Below are 22,345 nucleotides of genomic sequence, written 5' to 3' on the forward strand. Positions count from 1 at the left end.
TACAGATTTAGCAGTATTTAGAAATTCCATTTATTGGACGTTTAGAAAACCCATTGGATTTTTGGCAAATCCACAAAATGAAACTACCTGAATTATATGACTTACACATAAAATATTCCTCTATACCCGCAACATCTGTCCCTTGGGAACGGGTTTTTTCAAAATCTGGGTAAATAATTAACGATTTAAGAAATCGCCTCACCGGAGAAAAGTTGAACATGATAATATACACAGTAATTTAAACATATTTCCGTTCAAAAAAAAAATAAAACTTTTATTTAAAAAGGGTCTGGTAGTTATTGTACGATCATTTTTAGATTCATCATGGATTTGATTTTTTAATGATTAGGTATATGTTTACATTTTATTTAATAGTTATGGTTATTGAAAATCTTTAGTTTTTAGGCTTTATTTAAGTTATATTGTACTATTTATATTTATTATGCTATGTTATTTAAAAATAGCAATAATACATTAATATATTAAAACAGGATTTGTGGTGTTATTATTCCATTCCTTTTTACACATCCACAGAACATTAAGTATAAAAGTAATCCTACTTACTTTAAAATTATTTATTACAAGATAATAGAAATTAGTAATTTTTTTTTTCCTTTTCTTTTTTAAAGCTATCAGGTTAATGTACATATACATATATATATATATATATATATATATCTGTCTCCCTTATACTACCATTGGAAAATATAAAGACATTTAAAGTTAACTGATCCAAGCATTTATCTCCGTCCTTTCCTATCTCACATTTTATACAGACAAGAATTCATACATCTTCATCTGACATCACAAATGGAAAAAACAGTCTAACCGTGCGTTTTTATAGTAATTACTATTTTCAGTCCCTATTTTTCTGACTATCGACTGTTATGCGACTATTGACTGTTTCGACTGTTTTCAGTCGATAGTTCCCAACGCTAGTGAAAAGTGAAAATCATTCTATGGAAAACATCCACTAGTGGGAATTCACACATCACCGTCTGTTATCACGAATAGAAAAACAGATGATTATTTTTAATCCACAACTTTTTTGACTATCGACTAGTAGGACTATGTTACGATAATAGATTATTTCGGCTATTTTCAGTCGATAGTTCCCAAAGCTATGAAATGTCCTCTGTCAAAATAATTACTTAATCCTTATTTAGCGTAGTTTACAAATATTTACGGTTTTTTGAGGTATGAATTGGTATATGGTCGGTACTCAAAATTAATTCGGATATGACATATTTATAGGATATTAAGATGTCAGTGGAGCAAACAGCATGCGAAGGTATCACTTGAACAGGTTAAGATAGAAAATTTCATAACCTATAAAATAGATATTATTGCAGATTTAAAAGCCTTCGAAAGGAGGCTTACAGAAGTAATAGCATGCCTACACCCTTCAACAACTAGATGGAGAAGTAATATCTAAATATTTACATATAGTGCGAATACGTTAAAATACTGGTTTGTTAGTTGTTTTAGCTGTAGTCTCAATATGTGTGGCAATAGGAGCTAGTCAATGGATATTTGATCCAGAAACCAGAGTAGTTTCTCTTGCACAGTCTTTATCTAATCATCCATTTTTCATTTTGTCAACTATAATTCTAAGTAGGTGAACTTAAAGTTTTATATTTAATTTTAGTACAATATTATTACTTTCAGTAATCATTTTATTATTGGGTGTCCATAAAAGAGTTATTGCTGGTACCATAATAACTTCCCGTACTAGGGAAGTTCTACGGGATTTCAACATGTCCTGTGATGACACTGGAAAACTTATACTACGACGAAGGCCTACAAATAATACTTGACATTTATTTTATTGTAGTTAAATAATAGGCATATTATATATGCAACAATATTTTGTTACTGTATGCTAAGATACGAATACATTTTTTTAAGATTAACTTCTTTTATTTGTTCTTTATTAATGAAATTATATATAAAATTTTAATTGTATGTATAATTATAATGTACTATAATGAATTTGTCGTAAAATTATTAACTAATAGTTAACTGTTAAAAAATTAGTAATTTTGAATACTTCATTTAACATCCATCTCATCGTAGAGATGTCTCAGGCGAATATATATCGATGCACTGAAATTTTCAAAAAATTATATATTTTAATTTACAAAGACCAAAAAACAAGTTCTAATGGTAGAAAATAAATAGATCTGTTGAAAAAATATCATTTTAATGTTCACAAAGAATTATTGGTCAAAAATATATTTGAATAAAAATATCGATATTGTTCCGTCAAGTACTGGTCTGTCATTTTACAGCAATCTGTCTTTTTCATAGAAAAGTTCTCTTCCGTTTAAGTTTAACTGTCAAAGGATAGTGTGCTTTAGTTGATAAAATTTTTTTGAGTATTTATATGTAAAAGTATTTGCAAAATGGCCAAATTTGATTTAACACCAAAAATAGCACAATATTTAGATCGGCATTTAGTTTTTCCTCTATTGGAATTTCTGTCTGCTAAAGAGGTATGTCTATAAATCTTTTAGGTTAAGAACCGAAATAATTAACAGCTTGTAAAATATTAACTTATATTTTAGATTTATGATGAAAATGAAGTTCTTAAAACCAAATTAGATATTTTGAGTAAAACTAACATGGTTGATTATGCCATTGATATCAGGAATAAATTGTATTCAACTGCAGAAGTTCCTGAAGATTTAAAGAAAAGAAGGTCTCATGTAGTTTGTCAACTTCAAGAGTTGCAACAAAAAGTGGAACCTATTCTACAATTTATGGCCAATGATGAAGTTATGCAGGAAGTGGAAAAAATGCGCGATTCAAAAACTTTGATTGCTTACCTAGAAAAAGAATTAAATGTAAGATATTGTGATTTTAATGCTCCCCTATCTATTTTATGATAATATATTTTTAGTTTGATCTTGAAATGATTGATTGGCTTCATGCTTTAGCTAAGTATCGCTATGAGTGTGGTAATTATGCAGCTTCAACATCTTATTTGTATTTTTGTATGTTGGTACTTCCACAAAATGACAAAAATTATCTCAGTGCATTGTGGGGCAAATTTGCTTCAGAAATCCTTGTTCAGAATTGGGATTCTGCACTGGAAGATTTGAACAAACTTAGGGAATACATTGACAATACACCATCATTGTTTGGTGGCAACAGTTTACAATTGCTTCAACAGAGGACATGGTTGATTCATTGGTCCCTTTTTGTTTTTTTCAATCATGCTATGGGTAGAGAATTGATTATTGAGACATTTTTGTATAGACCCAATTATTTGAATGCCATACAAACCATGTGCCCTCATATCTTGAGATACTTAGCAACGGCTGTTATCATTAATCGTGGCAGGAGGTTAGTTAAAAGAGATGAAGTTATTTTTTTAACGTTAAAATATACACCTAATATTGTTTCAGATCTGCTTTAAAGGATTTGGTAAAAGTGATTCAACAAGAAAGCTATACTTACAGAGATCCTATAACTGAATTCTTAGAGCATCTTTATGTAAACTTTGATTTTGATGGTGCAAGACAGAAATTGCATGAGTGTCAATCAGGTTCGTAACCTTAAGTAATACAGTGACTGCAAGTAAATAATCTCTTTTAGTTCTTTTTAATGATTTCTTTTTGATCTCCTGTTTGGATGAGTTTGTTGAAAATGCAAGATTAATGATCTTTGAAACATTCTGCAGAATACACCAATGCATTAGTATAGGTATGTTAGCTGAGAAACTTAACATGAACCCAGATGAAGCTGAATGTTGGATTGTTAATCTAATAAGAAATGCACGGTAAAGCACAAATATCTTTCCATTTGAACTAGTTCATTTTATCTGTATTCTTAGATTGGATGCTAAAATTGATTCTAAATTGGGCCATGTTGTGATGGGATCACAACCTCTAAGTCCCTATCAACAACTGATTGAAAAAATTGATTCATTGTCGGTGAGATCCGAGACTTTATGTGGTTTAATTGATAGAAAAATTAAAGCAAAGACAGATGTAAGTTAATTATAGGTTTTTCAATTTAAAGAATTAACTAATTTATTATTCTTTCAGAATCGTTGGAATAATCAAGAATTCTAAAATTGGAATTTAATGTGTATTTGCTATCTGTCCCATTTTTTAAAGAAATAAAGATAAGCAAACATATATGTCCATTTTATTGATAAACAATAACATGTAATTTTATATAATTGAATAAATGTTAGAGTTTCAGTATTAATTTTTAGTATAGTACTTATTAATTTCTAATATAGTTTTAGTTTTACTTCAGTATATTTTTATTAGTACAAATAAATACAGTACACTTTAAGTTATGGAATACAAAAGGGTTTAAAACAACTATTAAATTACTTTAAAATGGGTATATTTAAAATATATATTATATATAGATAATATTTTGAGTGAGAATCTTAGTATTAAATGGTGGACATACTGAGAATGTAACCAGCTCAAACTTAACTTTGCACGTAACATCTAACCCATTCACGGAACATCTATCTGCTGTTTCCCAACACTTTATGAATTAATAGTTTATAGTTTAATTGTATTCATTGTAATATTAGCAAAGATTACAGTATTTGCAGGAGGTGTTGCTTTTTGTGTCACAACTCTCAATATGTGGGCTTCAACGAACTACTTCAAACGAAAATGTTCTCTAGAAACTCGCATAAAATTATTCAATCATATATATATATATATATATATATATATATATATATATATATATATATATATATATATATCGCACTAATACTTCGTTTGTTGGACATGTAATATGGGACTTGCAACACTTTTTTCTGGAAACTGGAGGATACCTATGTTAGATTTGCTAGTAGTACCCCACAGTTCAAGACCATAGGTCCAGATGGGCCTAAGTATTGACTTATACGGCAAAACCTTGTTATCTAATGATAATTTAGATTTACGCCCTATCAACCAATACATTTGGATTAGTTTAAGCCCAAGCTGTTTGCGTTTTGTCACTATATGTTTTTTCCAAGTCAGACATCGATCAAAATGCATTCCCGTATATTTAAAGTTGTGTGCTTGCGGAAGTTCATGGTTATTCAATTTTACTGAGGCACATGTTCAACATGTTCAATGTTCATGCACAAATTATGAATGTCACATGGGTAGATATTTCTACAGACATGTCTCATTTGCTTTGATACGCCACGTTTTCAACCACAATTCGACTTTGTTAAGATGAAGTTGTTTTTTTGTGGCTGATATTCGGTCCTCGTGTGATGTTAAAACTGATATATCGTCAGCATATGTTGTAACAGTAGTATTATTTGAGGTCGGCAGGTCAGCTGTATATATAAGATATAACAATGGGCCGAGAACACTGCCCTGCGGAACACCCGAATATATGGGCTGTAGGTCAGTGTATTCGTCACCCTGTTATACAATAAAATGTCTGTCTGTGAGGTGCTATTTCAGCAATTGAAAGTGCGTATGGGGCAAAAGCTTTTTCAATTTAACGTGCAGTCCAGTGTGCCACACCTTGTCGAAGGCCTTAGAGATATAGAGAAATACAGCGGAGCAATATTTTTTATCGTTTAAGTTTTTGTTAATTTGGTTGACTAATCTATGTATTTATTCTGTTGTTCCGTGTCTATTACGGAAGCCAAATTGATGGCCTGGAATAATTTCTTCAATTCTTTTGGAATTAATTTCTTTCCTCTGCGATTAATTTTAGTCTCTTAATAGTTTTTCAAAAAGTTTTGAGATCACAGGTAACAGGCTTATAGGACGATAAGAGGAGACGTTGATTTTTTCCCAGGTTTAAGAATCATAATGATTTGAGCCACTTTCCAAGTGCTAGGGAAATAATTAAGCATGGTATTAAATATGAATGTTATTAATTTGATGCACGTTCCTGAGAGCTCTTTCAATATTCTTCCAGTAATTAGGCCAAAACCGGGAGCTTTTTTATTATTGATTTCTTTAAGTATTGTTTGTTTTACTTCCTTAACAGTAAATTTCTGATATGGCAGAACCATTTGGAACGGACTGTTAAGAAAGTCAACTATGTTATTTTCTTCTTTTACGGATATTTCAGACGGGTACGGATTAAATATGATTTTTAAGTGTTTAGAGAAAACTTTAATGGGTGGATTATGTTGTTGAGGATTTTTAATCTTTTTTGTTATTTTCCAGAGATAATATTCCGTTGCATTAGTTGGCGTTATGTTTTCTAAATAGTTTTGAATTCCCTGATTTTGTTCCTTATTTATTAGCTCTTTCAGCTCTTTTGTGGCCTTGTTGAATTTTCTCTTGTCTTGTGTCGTTCTGCTTTGTTGGTTTTTCGCAGTTGTCTTTTTTCAGCAATTTTTTGTTTAATTGTAGATGAAATATAATTATAATTAAACTTTTGATATGTCGCTTTACTAGGTGTTGCGTACCATGCGACCTCTTGTATAGTTTTTGTTATATTTTTGCTACTATTTCTGTATCTCTTTCTGTTTTGAGAGGTAAATTTAGTGATAACAAACTGTATATTTTTTATCTAAATAATAGCCTTGGTTTTGGTGTTATGCAAAGAAGGTGATTTTCTTTTATTGAGAATATTTTAGTTCACTGTTATAATAAATGGTGAGTGATCAGATGATACATTCATCTTTGCACGTTTTGGTGTCACTATTTTTTGTAACACAAAAGTCTATGGTATCGGGAATTTTATTTTTATCTGACGGCTAATATGTTGGCTCATCAGTAGAGATATGCTGTAAGTTATTTGCTTTCATTGATTTAACCAATTATCTGCCTTTTGCTGTTATTAATCTCGAACCCCACATTACATGTTTTGCATTATAGTCTCCTCCGCCAATAAATCTATTACCCAGCGTGTTAAAGGAACCGTGGTATTATTCTGCCTTGTTGCTGTGTTTAGGTGGACAATAGATAGCACTCATCGTTAATGACCCGCGCACTTCTTCAATGGTTACACTGGTGGCTTGTAAATATTCCTCGCAGATTTTCTCTCTTTCACTGTGTTTTATGTTTTCTCGAAAAATTATAGATGTTCCTCCATGTTATTTATCACCTGGATGTTTTGTGTGATACAGCTTGTATTTCGGAATCCGTAAATAATTTCTATCAGTGAAATGTGTTTCGGATACCATCATGATACCAATATTTTGTTTATATAAGAACATTTTAAGCTCACTGGCATGTTGATGGACTCCATTAGCATTCCAGACGGCTATTTTGTCTTAGCAGTAGTGGCTATCAGTCATTAAGCCAGCTTGGTAAGGACGACGGTGAGTAAATTCAACATTGTACTCATCTGTTCCATAAGTTTCCCCATCACTTTCTCTAATTTACTAAGAGTATTTATAGGTTCAGTGGTGCAGTTCAGTGCTAGCTTCCGAAGAGAACGGTCGTGTCCGGTCCTCCGAGCCTACCTTCTCTTCCGAGAATTACCCGCAACTGATTGCCAAACGATCGACTCGTAAACCGTTTCCACCAGCACCTTCGCCCAAACGTCATAAACTTTGTAAACGCCGGAAAGCGTTTTACAAGCGGGACAATGGCGTGCTGCACTCCAGAGCCATCACCACCTCCAAAAAGTTGCCGTCCAACAACCGAGAAATGTGCCGATGATAGCCCTGACGATGCTCGGATGATGGATCTTGAACTTATCAAGTATCTGCAAAATGAAATTGCAGAGCTCAAAATTGAGGTTACTCAACTTCGAGTATTGCTAATAAAGCAAGGAGACGAGCTCTCCGCAATGCGGATGTTGCTACAAGACGCCCTTGCTAAACCCACCCCGACCCAGTCAGTACATCAACCTCCTGAGATACCAAATGAACTCACATCTCTACCGTTAGAAAATGAAGATCCAGATGATTGATTCACCGTGGTGGGAAAGAGGAAGAGGGGTCCCATTACCCCACCACAACCAAGTCAGCTGTCGAAGGCCGTCGATAAGGCTAGACAGCAACCAAGCCGGCTGTCAAGCCGTCTACACAACCCATCCAGCAGAGAGCCAAAGCCAACTCGCAACCAACAACCTCCAGAAATGCCGTCAGACCAGCGTCCACCAAGCCGATAACTAAGACAGCTACCTAGCCAACGCCCAAACCAGCGGCCGTCAAGACGACCTAGCCTATTCAGGTATGTAGCCAAGCTATTAACTCATCAAACACTTCTCCTCAAGCTACCACAGTTCCAAACACTTCGGGAACTCTCTCACAAACTCCAACCTCACTACCTATGCCAACTCTTTCGGCGAACCCAATTCCAACCACCGCTCCTAAAAAGAAAAAATCCCACAAATCGTTCTTCGTGACACGAAGAAATATTCAGGAATCCTTCGAATCGCGAAAGATAATTCCATAGAGCTTACTGCAACTTTAAGGCGAAAGGACGGAACTCGCTTATTTGTACCAACTTCGAACGACTTCCCCAAACTGACCAAGCTTCTTGAAGACCGCAAATATGCATCTCACTCCTTCTGCCCTCCTTCTGAAAGGGCAATGCGAGTCATCATCCGCAACATCCCAACGATTGTAACGGTTGACGAAGCCAAAGAATACATTATTTCGCAAGGTTTCCACCCAAAAGCTCTTCAAAGGAGGAAACTTAAATCAGGCGAATACCTTCCCATAATCCAGGTCGTTGTTCCTAACGAAGAAAGGAACATCATTAATCTCACCAAAATAAGCCTGTCAATCGTGAAAGTCGAACTCCAGCGAGGCAACGGTCAGCCTGTGCAGTTCTACAACTGCCAGCTTTTTCGACTATCCTAGTCAAAAAGGAAATCAAACACAACCTTTTGCCTTCAATTGTATCGTCACCAAATATCGAATCCACCTCTATCCAAGTGGAAACTCAGGATCGTCCAATCGTGATCACCTCTCTGTACTGTAAATGCTCCACGCATTACTCGTCTGCCTTCAAAACGCTCTTCGACGGCCCAACCTCAAAAATAATCGGTGGAGACTTCAACGCTCACCATCCCATGTGGGATTGCGAGCGCACAAATCGAGCAGGCAACGATATCGCAGCACTAAGCGCAAACTTAGGGCTTGGTCTCGAAATTCCTCGCTTCAAGGCCAGAAGGAAAACCGACTAGAATAAATATCAGGAAATTCTCTTGGAATCCGGTCCAATCCCGAAGATCCGACTCAAAAATCGTCTCTATCGTAGAGCTCGTGCCATCCTCAACTCGGCAGACAAAAGGGAGGCCAACAGAGTAAAACGAGAAGTGAAGGAAACCATTAAAGCCTGGCGATCCGAGAAATGGAACTTATTTCTAGCGGACCAAAGGCTGGGTGGCCCCGCAACTTTCTGGCGACTCTCTAAAGGCTTCGTGGGAAAGGCGCAAAACGTCATACCCCCCCTAAAGTCAGCGGAGACAGGAACATTCACAGTCACCGACCACGAAAAGGCCAAGCTCCTCGGTAAAACCTATGAGGCCCAAATGGAACGCCTCCCTCCTGCTACAAATATAAACGCTGCTGAGAACGACGAAATCATTAGGAATGCCAACTCCCTTCGTTCTCAAGTACCTTCGAGTTATCTTTTAAACCATATAGTCACTCCTAAAATACTCACGCAAATGATCAGCAAGATTAGGAACAAGAAGGCCCCGGGTTTCGATAATACTTCGATAGCCCAACTAAAAAATCTTCCCTACAAGTAGCTCGCCGAACTAAGTAATATCATAAACGCTATTCTGAGGCTGCAACACTTTCCACCCACATGGAAACATGCATTCATCGCAGTTATCCCAAAAAAAGGAGCTAAGTCATCACCTTCTGACTACAGACCTATCAGCGTACTAAGTTCCATTTCCAAACTTGCTGAAAGAGCAATTCTTTATGCTCTTAATAATTTTACGAAGACAAACAATATTCCAGATGAGCAATCCGGGTTACGTGCCAAACACTCAGCCCTTCATCAGGCCCATCGGCTGGCTGTAAAAATCAACTGTGCTTTTAACCTACGTGAAAGACTTGGAGCGGTCTTCTTGGACCTAACCAAAGCCTTTGACAAAGTTTGTCACGAAGGCTTAGTCGCGAAATGCATCCGATTAGGTCTACCTGATGACCTTACAGCTCTATCGTTCCAGGTGAAGATTAAAGATATTCTCTCTAGCCGGAAAACCATCGACGCGGGAGTTCTATAAGGCTATCCCCTGGCAGTTCCGTGTTAGCTCTCGAAGAGAACGGTCCACTGAACCTACCTGCGCTTCCGAGAATTATCCGAAACTTTCTGTGAGACGGTCGATCCGTTATCACGTTTCCACCAGTGCCTACGTCAAAAAAAGCGTTTGTAAGCGCCAAAAAGGCGCATTTACAGACAAGGCAATGGCGTCATGTACGTCAGAGCCGACGTCGTCTCCTGAGCATAATCCCAGCAGAGTCAAACACGTGCTCCTTCCATCGTTATCAGTAAACAACTTCGAAACAACCTGCATTAAAATCGATATCCAAGAACATCCCTTCGTGATTACATCCCTGTACAGGAAACCTTCTGCATTCAACTATGCCGAATGCCGATCAGTCGTCGAAGGAAAATTTCCAAAAATAATAGGTGGCGATTTCAACGCCCACCACCCCACCTGGGGGTGTTCCAGAGCGAATCCCGCAGGTAACGCCATCGTAGCTCTAAGTGCAGATCTGGGCTACGGTCTTGCCTTGCCAGATGAACCCACCCATCACCCTAGTACAATTTATCAAGGCGCAGCAAGAATCCTTAATTTCTTTATTCTTCAAGACGTAAATCGCCATTCCGAAGTTCGAGTAATTGGCGAACTAGACTCTGATCATCGTCCGGTCCCTCTCAAACTCGGAAAGTGCGCCACCACACAAGTCCCACTAACAAGATTCAGGAAAAAGACCGACTGGAAAAACTACCAATCTCTTCTCCTGAAATCCGATCCAATTCCGAAAATTAACACACCAGAACAGCTCGAGGAATTCGTACTCAAGCTAACTCGTGATATTCAGTCTGCTCACGAGTCTGCCACAGTCAAAATTTTATCACAACCCCAGCCATTGAAAAACAACCTTACCGCTTCTCTTAAACGTGAAATTCGCATCAAAAACGGTTTATGCAGATTAGCTCGATTCACCCTGGCGAACAGAGCATGCAAGGGGGTAAGGGCGGCCGCCTCGACTTGGCGAGCAATGAAATGGAACTCATTTCTTGCGGACCCCTTCCTTCTGGCGTGTCTCCAAATGCCTCGTGGGGAAGACGCACAATGTCATCCCCCCCTGAAGTTAGCGGTTACAGGAAATTACCAAACCAAACCAGAAAATCTCCAGGTTTCGATGAAATATCGATTACCCAGTTAAAAATGCTCCCGCATAAGCAGCTCGCAGAACTGGCAAACATCATTAACTCCATCATGAGAACAAAAAAAAGCTACCCCCTGGCACCCGCTCTATTTAATATTTTTCTTTCAGATGTCCCTAGGAGACCACAAGTTGAGGCAGCTTTTTGCGCAGATGACACTGCAAACTCCAAAGCAACTCGATGAGACGGTCCAGTGGTTACACTTCTGGAGGTCAAACCACAGAAAACCCAGGCCATCTTTTTCCACAAGAAGCGTTTTGCGCCGAGCATTTCGCGTCTTAAAATCGAGAACGCCGAAATCCCATGGTTAGAAGAAGCCACCTATCTCTGTCTTGTCTTAAATCGCAAATTTAGGTGGAATTCTCACATTCAAAAGTCCCTCCGTAAAGGTCAAGGTATTGTTAATTTGCTGTTCCCGCTTATCAAACGGGCCAGTAGGCTTCCACTCTCTATAAAATCTCTCCTGTACAAGATGCTGGTTCAATCAATCGTTCTATACGGCTCCAGTGTCTATCTAAAATACGGCTCATCTAGCCAGTTGGAACATCTTCAAGTCTTTCAAAACAAAATTCTCAGGAGAATAATCAATGCCCCCTGGTTCGTCAGGAACAATCAAATTCATAAAAAACAGACGTCCCTCAAGTTCACGATTTTATATCCGAGGTTTACTCGAGATATTTCTCCACTTTTCGTCTCTCGGACAATAGATGTATTACCGAGCTGGCCGATATTTTAGGCTAATAACTCATTCGGCTCTTCGTAACCTTATTCTATCATAGCCGACACTACGCCGTCGTGCTCTAACTCCAAATTGTCTCGACCTTCTCCGGCGAGCGATTAAGTCATGTACCGCACGCTGCATCGTGTGATAACAACGCCACGTCCTTGCCTGGCCCTTATGCCTCTTAAAGGTGTTACCGGTTACGGGCAGCCTCCTTACTAACAGTAAGAAGTATCAGTTAGGGTCATTGGATCAGCTGATAGGGTGGGGTTTAGTGGGTAGCCCAGAGGCAGTCCCCACATAACCAGTCCAACTTGCTTATTCCTGCGGGTCTTCCCGACCAGGTATCCGTAATAGGATTCCCCTACCCGGTTCCAGGCCAAAAAAAGGTTCAGTGGTGATTGGCGTTGTCTGCGTATCATGTTGTGTCTGACTGTTGGTTACTGCGTGTGCGTATAATATGTGAAGATATTGTATTGGTGCTTTGGGCGAGTTAAATGGTATGGGCAGTTTTGGTGGCTGTAAGTTTCTTTTTTCTCTAAGTGCTGGATACAATTTTTATTGCAACGCTTTATCGACTAGGCATCCCCTATAATTTGCAGCATGGTCACCGTCACAGTTGACGCATTTTACTTTATCGTCACGCGTTTTACGCGTGCAATTATTGGCCGCATACTCTTCTGCACATTTCACGCATCTATACAACTTGCGACAGTATGTATTGGTATGCCCATATGCTTGGCATCAGGTGCATTGTGGGATGATTCTTTTTGTGTATGGTGGCTCAAATTTAATGACATTGTGGTCCAAATACTTAATCTCGTAAACATGTTTATTATTTTCTGTTGGCTTCAAATCAATATAAAACATTGGCAGTGGCTCCTTTGTTGCATGACGTTTTATATTATGTATATTTACAATTTCGTGGCCTTATTCAGCTAGGGCTATTTTAATTGTGTTTGTATCTGTTACGTCATGTAATCCGTTAATGACGAATTTAAAAGTTTTTTTCCTATTTAGGTCGAAAAGTATGATATCGCGTGTTTCTATTGTCCAATTCTTTTATTAGAACTTTGAAATGTTCAAGGTCAAACATTTGAGTCTTCATTGCCTCAGGTTTCACTACGTAATGGCTAATCCACAACTTCTTTCTGTCGATTCATCAATTGAATCACCCGCTATTCGAAATAACAATCAACTACCAATAACTGAAATCCATCAAATGCACAAATGGAACACGGTTACAAACAAAAAACGCTTAAGAACAATAAGTTCCGAAGAACAATTAGTCCAAAAACAGACAAAAATCAGCGACTATTGGCTTCAAAAACCGGTCCCAACATACAACAGTTTCAGTGTCCTGACAGAAGAGACAGAAGAAAACCTGAACAACAAAGAAAACCAACCAAAAGAAATTCCCAGACCACCCCAAATAACAATATATAAGGTAAGTGTTGTTAAACATCTGCATGACTTGCTTAATTTGACTTCAACATGCATATTAAAACAATAAGGAACATAATTAGGTAATTTATTTTTTACAATTTGGAAATGTATATTAAAGGAATATATTTTAATCATTAAATTATCTATTAATTTTCCAAAACTTAGGTCTATAAAATAAATATTCAAAATAATTGATACAAGGTTCAAAGAATAAAATATCATATAGTCACATGGTCGACGTTTGACTTTCACAGAGTAAAGACGTGTCTGGAGAGACGAAGTGAAAGTGAAATGAAACAAAAGGTAACATCTGTGTCACAAATGGGGCGTTAAAAAGTCTAACAATAACATTTTAAAGACTGGTGAAAAAGCGAAAGTGCGAACGGAAAAAAAGGTCAGTACAGTAGAAAATAAATGCAAAATGCCATAAAACGTTAAGGGTCGAAAACTCAACATCTGGACCACTAATGCAACGTAGGATCATTTGAAACATAAAAATAAAAGTATTATTTTAACAATACGTAAAAAAATATGGAGAACACTGCACAAAAAACAAATAAAATGGAAATATCGACATCAGGCGTATCACGTATTGCAGTTTTGAATCTAGAAAACACAACTAGAACACAGAACGAACAGGCATTCTACAATGCATGGATGAACGAAAAGTCGGCGCGGGGGAGCCTTGAAATTGCATTAGCCAATATGCAAAAACAAATAAATGCCATCCAGCTACAACCAAATAAACAAAGCTCTGAGGGCAAGGACAAAACAACGATAAACCACCAAGCCAACAAAAGCAGTCCAATTCTAACATATGAAACAGATAAAGAAGAATTGCAGAAAGCAGTAGGTTGGATAACGGTTAGAAATAAAAAAAAGAAAAGCAAATAATTCCGGGTCTTCACCGCAGCAATTAAAAATAAAACAAAATAAAGAAATTGGAATGCCCAGGCCACCCTCATTTATCGTAAGTAATGTTACCGGCTTTGACTTGCTTTACGAAACACTGAGGTCCAACTATATAGTATTCAACGGTACTAAACAATTAGCAAATAAAATTCAACGCCGAATGTCGACAACATTCACGAAAATATTAGATTGTCTTGAGTTGCTGAAACTACAGTGGCACTCTTATGAAGACAAACAAACCAGAGACATCCAAGTTATGGCAAGAGGATTTCAATCAACAGCCAAAATTGAAAAAATTATCGCAGAACTAAAACCAAAATGGGCTTAAATGCGACAAATATTTTAAAAAAAGAAAAGACCAAAAATTTTAGTTCAAAAACCAAAAAGGACAAATTTTAGTCCACAAGAAACCATTACCCCTATTTATGTTAACCTTTGATCATGATACGGACGCAAAAACCATTTTTGGTATTAAAAGAATTTCAGGGGTCGAAATAAAAATCGGACCTCTTAAAAAATCGAACTTAATACCGCAATGCAAAAGATGCTAAATACATGGACATACACAGAAATTCTGCAGAAGAGAACCTAGATGTTTAGAATGTTCATGTAAACATATCATCACAGAGTGTAGAAAACCCAAAGAAGCTAAGGCGAAATGTGCAAACTGTAATGAAGCGCATCCGGTAAGTTATAGAGGATACATAGTTGCTAAAACACTACAAGAGAGGAGAAATAGAGTAGCTCAAGTTCAAGTAGCACAAGCAATTAATAAATATACTATATAAATAATATATACTATATAAATATACTATATAAATATACTATATAAATAAATAAATATATATAATAAATAATACATTTATTGGTTAAATGACTTATGCCCAAAGTATCAGTCAAAATAACCAAAGAGACACAAACGAAGATGAAGAAACCACCAACGAATTGCTACTTGAATAGAAAGTGATCGAATACTTTTCCGAAAGAATTGAATAACGTTAGGCCTGTGGCCCCAAAAACCAGAAATGGCAAATACAGATATCCAAATAGAAATTTGGAATGCTAATGGAATTAAGCAACATCACGCTACCCTACAAGTATTCCTAGATATGCAAAAATAGATATTTGCCTAATATCAGACACCCATTTGAGAAAAGAATCCTTTATAAAATTTAGAGGATATACATTTTATCATACCATACATCCAGCTAACACCGCAAGAGGAGGAAGCGCAATAATAATAAAAAAGAACATTTCCCACCATCAAGAACCCGGGCTCAGTACAGCAGAAAATCAGGTAACTCCAGTAACTATTAGATCAAGCAGATACAGTCCTAATGGCTGAAACCTTGAAGAAAAATTTATAATTGGAGGTGATTTCAATGCAAAAAATACAGGATGGGGATCCAGAATGACAACAACTAAAGGCAAGGAACTGCATAAAGCAGCTGCTGAACTAAGATATAGTTACATGTCAACTGGATAACCAACTTATTGGCCGACTGACCAAGAGAAAACCCCAGACCTGTTATATTTCTTTATAGTAAGAAACATAACATCAGACTATATAAAAGTAGAAGAAAATTTTGACTTAAGTTCAGATCATACGCCAGTGATTCTGATGTTGAGCAAAAATATAATAAGAAACGAAAGAAATCCAACGTTAACAAACAAGAGAACAGACTGGGAAGGATATGCTGAAGAATTGAACGAACGAATTCAACTAAATGTACTCCTCAAGACAACTGAACAATTAAATTTTGAAGTTGAAAAATTCGTAGTAGATATTCAACAAGCTGCTTGGAATAATACTCCAAAAATTAAGAGTTCAATTAAAGGAATTAATTATCCAAAAGAAGTTAAGGAAATGGTAGCTGAAAACGAAAATTACGAAAAAAATGCAACAAAGCAGAACGCCTGAAAATAAAAATAGTTTAAACAATATAATCCAAAGACTGAAAAGAGATATACTAGAAATTAAAAACAAAACCATAAATGACTATCTGAGAAATTCAACAGATGATAAAGAAACTGATTACTCACTCTGGAAAGCCACCAAATATTTAAAGCGCTCATGTCTACACAGTCCATCTATAAGAAACCTGTGGGAATTGGGCACGTGACAATCACCAAAAAGGAGAAGCATTTGATGAATATCTAGAAAAAACGTTCAAACCAAACGAAACTAATATTGAACAAATTTTGCCGGACATAGAAGCTGAAAATTCCATGATTGAATCAGTCACGCCTAAAGAGCTAACCAAAGTTATTAAAACTGAAATTAACCCCAGGAAATCACCTGGCTAAGATTTAATAGCAGGAGAATTACTGCAAACACTACCGAGAAAGGGAATTATAAAACTCACTAACTTAATCAATACAGTATTTAGATTAAAACATATCCCAGACATTTGGAAGATATCAGAAATTATAATGATCCCAAAACCCGGGAAGTCACCAAAAAAAGTCAAATAAAAACCTATAGACATATATCACTGCTGCCAGTAATATCTAAGGTTTTTGAAAAACTCCCGTTATATTATATAGGTTATATATATATTTTATAGGTTATTTATTTTAGTTTGGTTTTATTAACAAGCATTCAACAATTGACCAGTTCCACAGAATAACAGATGTTATTGAAAAAGCCTATGAAAGTAAAAAGTATGCTTAGCTATATTCTTAGATGTAGCACAAGCCTTTGATAAGGTTCGGCATGAAGGCCTTGTTCATAAACTACAGAAAATGTCAACAAAACAACACATCGAACTATTAAAATCGTACATTACAACCAGAATGTTTAAAGTCAAACAAGAAGAAGCTTACTCTACAATAAAAGAAGCTAAAACAGATGTACTACAAGGAAGTGTACTGGGACCAATGTTTTATCTACTCTACACTTGTGATATACCACAAATGGAGAATACTACGATGGCTACAGTTGCTGATGATACTGCGATTATAGCTGTCGGAGACAATAGTGAAGAAGCCACACGAAAATGACAACAGCAAGTGACAATATAAATAATTGGACACAAGCTTGGAAAATAAGAATTAATGAAAGGAAATCTGTACATGTGCAGTTCATCTATAAACATACCATACAAGCACCAATAACATTAAATAATACTTCCGTATAGCAACAACGCTAAATATCTCGGAATGAATCTTGATGCAAAACATCGCTGGAAAGAACATATAAAGAAGAAAAGAAAAGAACTGGAATTGAAATATAGGAAAATGTACTGGCTAATTGAAAAAAAATCACAATTATCAGAACATAATAAATTGCTATTATATAAGCAAATACTAAAACCTATATGGACATACGGAGTCCAATTATGGGGATGTTCTTCAAAGAGAACATAAATAAAATACAAATTTTTCAGAACAAAGTCCTGAGAGGTATTGCGGGCGCACCCAAATACTATAGGACTGTTTACATACATCGAGGCCTTCAGATACCCACAGTCAGTCAAGAAATCAAGAGAATTGCAAGAGGGCATGAGGAAAGACTAGACTCCATTCTCATGAGAATATTGAAATAGTGCAGCTTTTGGATACCACCAGAACAGGACACAGACTCCAAAGAATCAAACCATCTGATCTTGAAAAAGTTCGGTTCCAAACTTCGTAGGGTGAAGACGTATTTTGAATACGCTCTAGAAATGCTCTCCAGATGCTCTAGAAAGATACCTTTCTTTAAAAAAATCCAGTATTTTATTACGGTTATTTAATTGAGTGTTAAAAACGCATAACAGATGCGGCTATCCGTCTCTCAGCAGACCTAAAGTGTAGTGAATACGTGTTTACGTGACTAGACAAAAAGACTGCATCTGATTTTTATTTGTGTTTTAAAATTATTTCCCCTTACTTTACAACAGTCCTTTTGAAATTGATTTATAGTATTTTTGGTCAAAAACTAGTGCAAAAAATAACGTAAGTGAAAAATGAAGTGCGTGAAATAAACAATGTATTTATTTAAATTTTTTATCCTCTGGAAGTAAATAAAATAAAATATTAAAAATCTAAAAATGGCAAACCACATCGATTCAACGAAATCACATGCACACTTTGATATAAGATTAGAATAATCAGTAATAACGCAAACTCCACCATCAGAATGGACTACAGTCATTAACAAAAAACGATTGAGAAGTCCAGAAGAATAAATCGCGAGGAAACAAACAAGAATCAGTGACTATTGGTTACAGAAACAGCTTTAGCAACCTGTCGGAAGAAATTGAAGAGAATATACAACCAAGCCCTGAAAAAGTTGTTCCCAAACCACCACTAATAACAGTCTATAAGGTAGGGGTAATAAAACACATCCATGACCTATTGAAAACCATTACTACGTACTACACAATTAAAACAGTGAGCTATGAAACAATTAAAATCCAACTGTTCGAAGCGGATCACTTTAAAGTTCTTGTAAAAGAACTAGATTAAAGAAACACCTAATACCATACATTCAGGCCAAAATCCGAGAGAACATTTAAATTCGACTTAAAAGGATTACATATGGGACGGACTTTAACACCATCAAGGTAGCACTAGCTGAAAAAGGCCACGAGGTCGTAAATGTTCAGAATATACATCACACGACAAAAAAACCTCTGCCTATGTTCTATATTGATATAAAACCTAATGGAAACAATAAGGTGGTGTATGAAATCACCAAATTGGAAAATAATATTATTAAATGCGAACCACCACATATAAAATTATACCACAATGCACAAGGTGTCAAGCGCACGGACACACAAAGACTTACTGTCACAAATCATATAGATGCGTAAAATGTGCAGGAGAACACAAAACAGGAGATTGTACTCGTAAAGTTCGCGATGAAAAAGTGAAATGTGCTAACTGTAAGGGAAATCATCCAGTGAACTACAAGGGTTGCGCAGTTCACAAGCAACTACAACAGAAACTCTATCCTGCCTTAAGGGAAAAAAGGCATCAACAGCAACAAAAGCAATCCACATTTACCAGTCTACCCACCAAGTCAACCAGACATAACTTATGCCCAAATGGTTGAAAATGGTTCAGCACACAATCGAGATACGACATCTCAACCTACTGAAACTAGCAACATCTCTAGATTAGAAAACATGATGGCCAAACTAATGGATCAAATCAGTACGATCCTTGGTCTACTCACAACCGTCGTCAGCAAACTTGCCTAATGCCTGAAACCAATAACTACAAAATCGCCGTCTGGAATGCCAATGGGCTCCAACAACACGCCAGGGAACTAAAAATATTCGTAAATGAACAAAATATTAACGTTATGATGGTTTCCGAAACACAGTTTACGGACAAACATTATTTGAAAATTCCTAACTATAAACTTTATCATACAAATCACCCTGATGATAAAGCACATGGAGGTACAGCCATAATCATTCGAGATGATATAAAGTATTTCGAAGAAGAAAAATTCCGCAAAGACTACCTGCAAACAACCAGTATAACCATAGAGGAAGTCCATGGACCATTAACAATTTCTGCGATTTATTGCCCACCCAAATATAACAAGGCAGAACAATTTCAAGAATTCTTCAGTACGGTAGGTAATAGATTTATAGCCGGAGGAGATTATAATAAAAAACATTTAATGTGGGGTTCAAGAATAATAACCTCAGAAGGTAGAGAACTGCTAAAAGCAATAAAGACAGATAACTTACAACATATCTCTACTGGTGAACCAACATATTGGCCTTCAGACAGAAATAAAAAACCAGATACAATAGATTTCTGTATTACAAAAAATATTGATCCAAAAAAGTGCCAGGCAGAATCATGTTTCGACCTGTCTTCTGATCATTCACCAATAATAGTAACAATTTCTTCAAAAATTACCATCAAAGATAAACCTCCCTCTCTGTGCAATAATAGAACTAACTGGTCCTCATTTAGAGAAAACCGAAACATCTCTCTAAACTTACCGTTACAAACTAAAATGGATATAGATGTAGCAGCAATAAATCTTTCAAAAAATATACAGGAGGCAGCATATTCCGCGACTCCTAACAGTGAAACATTTCCAAGAAAAAATACACATATATCATGTACAATACAGAAAAACATAGCAGAAAAAATAATGTTACGACGAAATTGGCAACAGCAAAGGACTGAAGAGAATAAAAGAAAATTTAGTAGGGCAACAAAGAGCTGAAAGAACTAATCCAAATTGAACAAAACCAAGGCATTCAAGAATACCTAGAAAACTTGATATCAACTGAGGCTACAGACTATTCGTTGTGGAAAGCAACAAAAAAGCTTAGGAGATCCCAGCAGCATAACCCACCTATTAAAACAAGCGAAAATAATTGGGTGAGAAGCAATAAAGAGAAGGCCGACATTTTCTCAAAACACTTAAAAAATGTTTTAAAACCTTTCCAGTCTCAGCTACATAAAGATGAGGAAAATAATATTACTAGCTTTCTAGATTCGCCATTTCAAATGGATTTACAGCACGAGCAATTAACGGTCAAAAAAGTTAAACAAACAATAATGAGAGAGAATAATATTAAAAAAGCTCCTGGTTATGACTTAATTACTGGCAAAATTTTAAAAGAACTATTAGAAAAGGGTATAAAACTATTAACATTTATATTTAATGCTATGCTACGAATTAATTACTTCCCTAGTATCTGGAAAGTAGCTAAAATATTAATGATTTTTAAACCAGGAAAAATACCACAAGATGTGATCTCCTACCGACCTTTAAGTTTATTGCCGATAAACTCGAAAGTTTTCGAGAAATTATACATAAAAAAGCTAAACTATATAATAGAAAAAAGAAAAATGATTCCAGAACAACAGTTTGGCTTTCGCAATAAGCATGGGACTATAGAACAAGTGCATACACTTGTAAACAAAATAAACACTGACCTAAATGCCAAAAAATATTATTCGGCTGCTTTTCTAGACATATCTAGACAATGAAATGCTATCTAGACAATGAAACAAAATTCACGCATATAACGTTTACCCTGCGTAGAAGAACATGTAAACCAGTGAATATCAAGCATCGTCAACTCCCCAAGCAGAGTATGTTAAATATCTTGGCATGCACTTAGATCGACGCCTAACCTGGAAAAAACACATACTCTCTAAACGAAAACAACTGGGACTAAAATTATATCAAATGTATCGGCTCATCGAGCGCAAATCCAAGTTATCATTAGATAACAAGGTATTGCTGTATGAGTCTATACTCAAGCCCATTTGGGCATATGGAATCCAACTATGGGGTACCGCTAGCAAATGTAATATATCCATCATTCAACGGTTCCAAAATAAGGTGTTGCGTGCCATTGTTGATGCTCCGTACTATATTTCAAATAAAATGATACAACGCGATATTCCTCTAGAACCTATAGCGAGTGTAATTCAACGTCTTTATGTGAAGTACTTCGAAAGAGTGTCAGTGCATCCCAATGATAGTGAAGTGCGTAGACTAAAACGTTTAACACCACCTGATCTGATTACTGAACATATGTAGACTTTAGAATAAGCTTTAGAATAAGACTAATTAATTAAGATAATGTTTTATACAGAAGATTGCTTAATGAAGTGATTTTCTACATGCCATGTATATATAATATAGACATATGAAATACTTATTGCCAATAGGGCAGATTGTGGACTCACGAAGAGTAATAAAAAATTTAAAAAAAAAAATCTGATCTTGGGAGTGAGATAGGGCAGATGGGTTCTCCTAGTTATATACCTAGATTTAAGTTATCATAAAGACAAATTGTAGGTTAGACGGAAACGACTAGTAACAATGTATTAATTAAATAACAAAAAAGAAAAAAATACTCACATATCTTATTACACTAAATATTAAACGGCGTAATATTTATCAATGCTTTAAAATGTTTAGAAATATACTATGTAACACATCTATGCAAATGATATAGTTAGGTTCATTTTTATT

At 35.9% G+C, this 22,345-nt stretch overlaps 2 protein-coding genes across 4 annotated transcripts; both read left to right on the forward strand.

Annotated features, from left to right (window-relative positions):
• The first annotated feature begins 1,105 nt into the window (after positions 1-1,105).
• Cnep1r2 (CTD nuclear envelope phosphatase 1 regulatory subunit 2) lies at positions 1,106-1,913 on the forward strand. 3 transcript variants are annotated; one of them, XM_076407350.1, is made up of 5 exons: positions 1,106-1,197; positions 1,255-1,291; positions 1,353-1,424; positions 1,480-1,614; positions 1,669-1,913. In XM_076407350.1, the coding sequence occupies exons 2-5, from the start codon at positions 1,264-1,266 to the stop codon at positions 1,815-1,817; spliced, it is 384 nt and encodes a 127-aa protein (XP_076263465.1). In that variant the 5' UTR covers positions 1,106-1,197; positions 1,255-1,263; the 3' UTR covers positions 1,818-1,913. The 3 variants fall into 3 exon arrangements, with proteins under 3 accessions (XP_076263465.1, XP_076263462.1, XP_076263464.1); XM_076407349.1 differs by having other exon boundaries at positions 1,143-1,197; positions 1,341-1,424; XM_076407347.1 differs by having other exon boundaries at positions 1,130-1,291; positions 1,341-1,424.
• A 393-nt stretch (positions 1,914-2,306) lies between these two features.
• On the forward strand, positions 2,307-4,218 carry eIF3e (eukaryotic translation initiation factor 3 subunit e). The gene is made up of 7 exons (XM_076407344.1): positions 2,307-2,495; positions 2,568-2,846; positions 2,903-3,348; positions 3,411-3,550; positions 3,601-3,784; positions 3,839-3,995; positions 4,053-4,218. The coding sequence occupies exons 1-7, from the start codon at positions 2,406-2,408 to the stop codon at positions 4,077-4,079; spliced, it is 1,323 nt and encodes a 440-aa protein (XP_076263459.1). The 5' UTR covers positions 2,307-2,405; the 3' UTR covers positions 4,080-4,218.
• The last annotated feature ends 18,127 nt before the right edge of the window (positions 4,219-22,345 follow it).

The sequence above is a fragment of the Rhynchophorus ferrugineus genome, unplaced genomic scaffold (assembly GCF_030347505.1).
Source record: "Rhynchophorus ferrugineus isolate W39M unplaced genomic scaffold, kcgeb_rfMv2 rfM6, whole genome shotgun sequence".
In the NCBI taxonomy this organism is placed as follows: Eukaryota; Metazoa; Arthropoda; class Insecta; order Coleoptera; family Curculionidae; genus Rhynchophorus; species Rhynchophorus ferrugineus.